At 41.9% G+C, this 8,117-nt stretch overlaps 1 protein-coding gene across 2 annotated transcripts in view; it reads right to left on the bottom strand.

The window, feature by feature from the left end:
• Window positions 1-7,125, bottom strand: part of LOC126403057 (solute carrier family 35 member E2A-like) — an 11,598-nt gene extending 4,473 nt beyond the window's left edge. Inside the window, exons 1-9 of one of the 2 annotated variants that reach the window (XR_007571282.1) lie at window positions 6,850-7,125; window positions 5,775-6,231; window positions 4,368-4,503; window positions 4,095-4,222; window positions 2,817-2,937; window positions 2,691-2,744; window positions 2,526-2,598; window positions 2,095-2,240; window positions 527-951 (exon numbers count right to left, since the gene is read on the bottom strand). Coding sequence is in view for 1 of the 2 variants with exons in the window: in XM_050065468.1 (XP_049921425.1) it covers window positions 2,095-2,240; window positions 2,526-2,598; window positions 2,691-2,744; window positions 2,817-2,937; window positions 4,095-4,222; window positions 4,368-4,503; window positions 5,775-6,042 (926 nt within the window). In the remaining variant the exon portion in view is untranslated. The remainder of the gene's footprint in view (window positions 1-526; window positions 952-2,094; window positions 2,241-2,525; window positions 2,599-2,690; window positions 2,745-2,816; window positions 2,938-4,094; window positions 4,223-4,367; window positions 4,504-5,774; window positions 6,232-6,849) is intronic. The other variant, XM_050065468.1, reaches the window with a different exon arrangement.
• Between the last annotated feature and the right edge of the window lie 992 nt (window positions 7,126-8,117).

Here is an 8,117-nt window from a genome sequence, read left to right on the forward strand (position 1 = left end):
TCGGCTGATTTTTTTAATGCGCACATGTGCCCCTAAATATTTTTTACAGTTCACACACACGTATTTTTAGTCGAGTGAAACGCTCGCACTGTCGAGCGCTGGATCTGACAGCCTGAGCACATCGGCACAAAACGCTACGGCGTTCGAGATACTATTTATATCATGAGAAGTCAATACTTTCGGCAGCCTAAATCTTTTATTTAGAAACTATGGCGGGTCAAATTAAACTATGGCGGGCCACCATAGTTTCGCTAATTAATGGGAAACACTGCACAAGCCTGCTACTTTGTGCATTCTGGGTCTATACTAGGCCTCTTCAATTGGCGGCTCGCAGGCCACATGTGGCCCAGAGGCAACCTCTAAGTGTCCAAGGCAGGGATTGGTGGACAATGCTCCATGCCACGCCCCAAAATCTGTTCAGGAATGACCCAAGGAATGTGACAAAGACTTCAAGGTGTTAACCTGGCCTCCAAATTCCCCATATCCCATTTCGATCGAGCATCTGTGGGATGTGCTGGTACCCCACCTCGTAACCCACAGGACTCAAAGGATCCTCTGCCAACGCCCTGGTGCCAGACACCACTGGAGACCCCCAGAGGTCCTGTGTCCACGTCTGGACAAGTCAGAGCCAAGTCTGATTCAAGGAGGCCCCACCGTGGTTCGCTGGTGTCTCTGCTGTACCGGCATGTACCACGAATACTCAACCAAGTTGGTATCCGGGAATTTGGAGGCCAGGTCGATGTCTTGACCTCTTTGTCCACTTTCCTCAGGCCATTACTAAGCAGCTTTTACGGTGTGGCATGGAACATTGTCCTGCTGTGGAAGGGGCCACTGCCTTTGTGGAGTGCCGTTGCTCGGGGGTGTACTTGGTCTGCAACGATGTTTGGGTGGGTGGAGCGTGTCAGGTGGTATCCACATGAATGCCAGAACCAAAGGTTTCTCAGCAAAACACTGCATTGTAAAAAAAAAAAAAAAAGCTCAATGGTATTCACCTCACCTGTCAGTGGTTTTAATGTTTTGGCTGACATTTTCTGGTTTTAAAATCCAGCCCAATTGACTCTGTAATTGAATAGCCCTGGTCTACCTGTAACCGCAGACCAGTTACTTTGTGCCATGTACAATTATCTGTGTGTTTCCATTCATTGTGCACCCACCGAAATATGTTGTTGTTGACAGTTGCTTTTGTGGCATGTGTGATTCAGATAACTAAACAGCTTGATAACACAATACGTTGCAACATTGGCTGATATCATATGAGCACACCTAGAGGTTTGCAGTGAAGTAGCCACCCTTCATTACGTCTTTTCATCCTCTACTGACAGCCATTCATAATTTAACCCAAATGGCATTATGTTCATCTGTGTGTCATGGTAAGAATTAGGCTCAGGGCACACAGAACCAATGTCAGCGGTGTAACGGTGTTGGCACTGAATTCTTGGCACGCATTAGGCTAATGCTAACTGAGCATGATTTAAATGTCACAACATACTGTACGTAAGCTTTGTTGTTGACCAGGTAATGTGTCAAGTCATGATGTACTCATCATTTCAACATGTTGACAGAGATTTCAGTGTAGTCAGATGGACTTAAGATTTTGCTGATATGAGTCCAACAGAGCACATTTAAAGGAGTGCCACACCACTTAAGCATTGCAATCCTACCAGAGTTATCTGATTTTCTATTACACTAACTCTTCTTGCTTGGCAACACTTGGCACCTACATTACCCACAATGCAACCTGACCACAAACAGTTTACTTTGATGTGTAAAATTGGCCTTTAAGATGATAAATTGAGGATTTGCAGCATGCGTGCAAAGCATGTTGTTATCTCATAAGCACGTGCCATTTCCAGCATCTTGATAAATCTTACCTAGAACCCTGTACTTTATTGTGGATAAAAGGGATCATATTCGGTCAGGTGTACCCAATAAAGTGGCCAACAGCGTGTATAAATATCTTCAACATCAGCTGCATCAGAAAACCAAAACCTGCAGCTGGTATAAGCCAGTCAGGACACAAGTAATGAGCGCTGACATAAGTAGCCAGACGTGGTATCACGTGGTCAAAAAATAGGTTTTGTGTCTGTCTCCTACCTGAAGGTAACTGGGGAAATCCGTCCCATGAGAGCATAGGCAGTAACACTCTGCAGGTGGAACAGGACACCATCGAAAAGCAGCAACAGGATGATGTCTTGACTGAAGTTGAAGCTTCGCCCACTCTTCCCGATCGTTGGGATGTCCTGTAGGCATGGAGACATAGCACGACAACTGTCTACATCATCATCATAACTGGTGCCTCAACCTTAACCTTCAGTCCTGCCGCATCCTGTATTTTGAATGAACAAACTGTCAACACATCAGCACACAATGCTTAAGTAAATATTGCTGCGGCACTGCCTCACATCTGTAGAGTCCTACTGCTTCTTATATCAGACATTGGGAACAGAACATACTGTACATACACTTGCCTAACTGTAACAAAATGTCAATACAACATTAACTGTGGCAATTATGTGTTTACCTACCAAGAGGAACACCCAGGCAGGTATAAGCATAATGACTGCCGCTGCACTGGTGTAAAACTGCAGTTCTGGTGGGCTGAAATAAGTCAGAGTTTTATTAACAAGCCTTTGATGTCACAAAAATCTTTAATTTTACGGTTATAAATCTGTGGGTTTGCAGTCTCTTACCTGAACTTGTACGTGTCTCCACTCAGCAGTTTCTTGGAGAATACATTCTGCAAACTGAGATCAGAGATAAAGGGTTAAATCGAGCATCCCACTGCTGTGGGATAGCTGTGGTGAGTGCCGCAGTACCAGTCCATGATGTTGGTGGAGAGAGCGGCGGAGAAGCCGAGCATGTTGAAGCTGATCTCCGTGGCTGTGCAGAGGGCCAGGCCAGCCATGACGGGGAACAGGGACATGTTTACCCACAGTCCTGCAGGTTGGAGAAATAAAGGGCATGCCAAATGAAACGAGACGCCGCACTTCATTATAAAACCCTTTGATTTGATTCCTCTGTGGCAGTTCTACTGGTAGAATCACATTTCATACACTAATACCAACAAAAGCAAATTTAAGTTTACTTAGTAGATCCTCTTTGTAAGCTTTGCTGTTTTACAAGTCAGCCAAAGTATTAATCTTTGGATAAACCTTGATGCTCCGACTTGAAGCATCAGAGGACCCTGTACAGAAGCAGTCTTTAACAGGTCTTTCACCTGTTTTTACATGCTTTTAGTGTATTTTGATTCATTCAAGAATATGGATGGTGTTTTACTGTATCTTTCATACTGTCAACAAAATCCTGAGAAGAAGTGTTCAACTCTCCATTAGAAGAGAAGACATTTAGTGACTCCTACAGCCCTGTTATGCTGACATTTTACACTCCGACCCCTCTTACATCAAAACATCAATGACTTTGTTTACATGCACAGTGATATTCTACTGTCATTCTGAATATGACAGTGTTCTATTGTAGCATTTTCCGATTAGGACATATGAGGTATGCCAATATTATTCAGGTTTTAGGGCCATTATTTGGACATTTATTCAGCGCATATGTGTGTCAGTTGGGTTTGGGTGACACATAGCCTTTTGACTGTTTATGGTCAGCTCTGTGTGTCATCATGGATGCATTTTACACAAACCAACTAGTCAACAGTTTGTAAGGCTGGAGTAAAGGTGCATGACCAAAAGAAAAAAGCCCACATTTCTGGTTGAAAGTAACACACCTACTTTTAAACATTATGAAAAACTTGGACATCAAGAGGTTTTTGGATATGCACAAATATCACAGTGCCGACCGTTTCAAGAAGGTGGCTGAAGGAATACAAGATGGAGGCCGTATTCACACAGTTCAAGTCCACTACAGGTGGAAAACTTTGAAAAAAATGCTTTTTCTGATGCAGCAAAGTGGCACAAGCAGCTCAAGCCGTACCACTTTTCCATATTCTGACTTGTTAAACAACACATCAGGTCAGTACCCATGGCTGCATGTTAACAGGAACATTAGTAAAATATTCATTTTTGTTAGCTATGTAACCAGCTTAGTGGAAAACAGAATATTTAGTGCATGTAAACGTAGTCAGAGTCTACCTGTGTACTCTCCGAGGATCAGTCTGGACATGATGACGGTGAAGATGGGTGCTGAGCTCTTCACTGTCTCTGCAAAAGACACTGCCACATTCTTCAGGCTCACCAAGCCCAAAACCACTGTGGTGAACCTGACAGATACAGACAAAGATTATGCCACTGCTGGTGTTGCATCAGTATTTGTAAATCTCTTCTCAAGTCTGTGCTACTTCCTCAGAGGCTACTAGTCATTATTCTGTAACTGGTGATTACTGACTGAAAAGAGAGGGGACCCACCTCATGAGTCCAACAAACAGCATGATCATGATGAAGTTGGGGGGGTACTCAGTTCTGGACTTGTGCTGGTACAGGCAACAGGGCACAAACATCTTTAGGAAGCCTATGACGGTGGTGGAGAGCATCTGAATGGCACCTGGGGAGCAAATGGAAGAAGACATTATATTTATCATGGCCTTGTTTTTTCACAGCTGGACTAATATAGGCGTAACCATAACTGGTTTTACAAACTACGTCAGTTCAGGCCCTGCTCTAGTTTTTGCATGTTTTAGACACAGCCAGTGATTAATTATTTGATCTTTTCATCAAATTTACATTATCATCCAATGTAATATAACGTACTTTAAAAAATATTGAACAAAAGACAAATGTATTACTGGAAAAATACTTTTTAAATGAAATTCAACAAGCTAGCGTGGTCGTTGTGAATCAGGTTATTTAAACTGTTCCTTGCACTAAAATGTTTGGAATGCCAAGAACTGCCTGCCACATACCGGTGTCCCTGAATGCATCAGCAGACTTTTCTCAAAGTTGTCTCAACATGTCGTGTAGCTTAAAGAAAGCAAATAAAGGCTGCTCATGGGTATGGAGTAACTATCTTAAGCAAGTTACATATTCACGCAAGTTGTTTTTCATGCCTGGAAGACAGGAGGTCAGTCTTAAGATTCATGGCATGCTTTGGAAATGCTCAGCAGTGGTGCTGTCAAAAACATCAATTTATGAATACATATTTGAGACAGGTTTAACACTCATTTTCTGCAGTGTCAATACTGTCGATAATATTTTCTCGCACTCTCGCAGACACACCACTGCAGTGCCCCCGTACACTCGCCTCCTACAATCACAGTGCCATCCTCTCATGACTCATCTTACTTGCTGTGGTTGTATACAGGCCTTTGCAGCATGGTGTTGTTTTTTTCTTGCACTTTATTGCATTTTTGAATGTGTGACAATCTCAGAGGCTTTTGAGCATGTGCACTAGAAGTTTATTATTTTCTTTAATGTAAAAAAAAGTATTGATTTATTGCTAATATTTACAATATTTATGATTTACAGATATTCTGCTGTTGTCTGCTCCAAGCCAAGAAAAGTTGTTGTCATTTTATAGCCTTCTTATATTTATTTTTTAAGAACATTTAATTTTATGCCCTTAATGTCAATCTTTTCCCAGTGTATCAAAATTGGTATTGGATATCAATATTTTCAAGGTATTGTAAAAGTTAGAAATTCCACTATCATACCACTACTCAGCAGTAACATTAAATACATATGCAATATATAAAGGGCTTAACCTGAAAGCCACCAGTACAGTTCTATAAGATATTACTAATCAAAGTTTAAGTCCTTTTTAAGTCCACTTAGTTTTACTGTTAGTAGAATCAGAGGTATATTATTCCTTTTTTTTACCCAGCATGCTGGGCTCCCCCTCCAGCAGTGACAGGATGTACTTGTTCAGGAATAGGGTGCAGAAGCTGAAGAAGTACCAGAGACCCAGGTAGGCCATGGAGCGCCAGTTCCACACGCCTGACTCTGCCTCGATCACTGTCGTCTCCGTGACTGTGATCTTTAGCACCTGCTCCCCTGGCAGGCTCTCACTGCGGGCCAGCACCACTCGCTCCTGGCTGGTGCGGAATGGTGACAGAAAGCGCCACAGTGGATGCCTGCCGCCCGGCATTGCGCCTGTTGCCTGAGGGCCCCCAGGGCCCCTACAGGTGGGTGAGAAGAGAAGGGGGTTGATGAGAGTTTTGATGGTTAGTCCATCTTCTGATTGGTCCAGCTAGTGATCAGTCGCTCAGTCTTTCAGTCTTGCAGTAAATGCTGGGAATGCTTTAAGTCCTGGAGTCCCCGTCTTCTGCTGCAGCAGCTGGAAAGTCAGGTGAGAGACAAAAGGTAAACAGAAGAAAAAGATCATCCTTTTGCAATGCACCAGTAAAGATCACATTTTTGTATCATACTGTCACATGCAGGTTTAGAGGTTGTCCATCCACTTGGCACAGCTTTTAAAATATCAGATACATGTATTTTACATACAATTACCTGATGCATATTTTCTAATCACTCCCTATTACTTGACATTCATACTCCAGACAGTTTGTTGTGTGTTGTTACATACTCTCTACTGTATTTATCACTGGTTTATTGAATATTACACACTGCAAACATCTTGTTTTAAACACTATTTGGTATTCTTAATTCACATTAACATTGCTACACCAGCAGAGCTCCTCATCTGAAAGGAAACAGTGGTTTGAGCCTCCAAACTGAGCATGTAGCTGAAATAAAGACCGAGGGGAACAGGTGACCCAAACATGAACATCCTCTCACACAGACCTGCTGTGAACAGCCGAGTGAGCTCAACGTTGACGCTGAGCTTTGTTCCCAAGTGCCAAGCAAACAATATAACGCTACCTGCAAACGAGATTTCAAGTTCTGTCAACTTGCCAGCACTCACACGCAAACTCAAGACGTACAAAAATCTTACCTCTCTTTGATTCTGGATGCTTCAACTTGAGAAATACAGTAACTAGCAGCGAGGGTTATAAAAGAGGAAGTTGGACACCGACGTTAGCTAGCCGTTGTTTTTTTGGGGTAACATGAGAAGCAGCGGAGTGGAAACAAAGCCAGCATTGCTGTCAGCCATATTCCGTAACATGGGGAGGTGGTAAATGACACGACACCCATGCACAAACTATGACCTATCTACCCATATCTGTGCACCTGACTATGAGACGTGGCTGCTAGCAACAATGCGCAGTGTCAAGCTAACCCGACAGAACAACGCGATACAGGCAGAGACCTTCAAAATAAAACCTAAGTTTAGCTATGGTTTAGCGGACGTTCACACTATTTCTATCGTAACAGTTGCTCTGAAAATGTTTAAGTATTTTTGATTCAAAGAGAAAGTTGGTCATAAATATGCATCTTTAGCCAGATTTTTTTTTTTTTTTTTTTAAATGCTTTTATTTTATAACGTCTAATGGCTGCGTTTCCGGTGATAATTGTTTCAACTTGACGCAGCTGCCACGAAACAAAAAGATGCTGAAAACTGATGTGTTCAAAGTAAACGGGTTTAAGGTGGTGACAGGCCTACTTGAAAAAGAAAACACTTTTTTTTTTAAAATTTGATTTTGAAATTCTGTAAAGTCAGGTGAGATGGGGGAAGATGCCCCCTTAAGAATGAAGTAAACTATCTGTAAAATTAAAACAAATATTTCAATAGGAAAATCTTGTAACGTAAAGGGGCGTCTTTGTTGGGACAAGAAGCCCTGAGCTCAAAACTGACAAAATGAAACTCACTTAAATCCAAACCCTGACCCATTTATTGATTATCTAAAAGTCTTTGAGCCTTCATTCCAGGCATTCCAGGATGTCTTCCTTCAGCAAACTTGCTTAAAATCTTGGCTAATGCTACATAGTTAGCAATGCTAATGATTGCTAACTAGCTAGCACATAATGCTATTAAGCTGTCAAAACCACAATATTGCACTTCTACTATTATATATGAGTCATATAAAGTCACATATAACGTTACATATATAGCAAGAAAGATAAGATGGATAATCAAACTAGATAATGTTTTGAGGCAGGGTGCCCAAGGGGCTTTTCTAAGGGGGGCTTCCTGCCTCAAGGATCCAACTTTACATTTTTACTTAAAAGGAGAAAAATCTTTTTTTCTTTCAAAATAAATTGAATGATTCTCCCCACAAATCCCCCATCATCATATGTATATCAAATATTTCTATGTGTAAC

This window comes from Epinephelus moara, chromosome 16, assembly GCF_006386435.1.
Source record: "Epinephelus moara isolate mb chromosome 16, YSFRI_EMoa_1.0, whole genome shotgun sequence".
NCBI classification, from domain to species: domain Eukaryota; kingdom Metazoa; phylum Chordata; class Actinopteri; order Perciformes; family Serranidae; genus Epinephelus; species Epinephelus moara.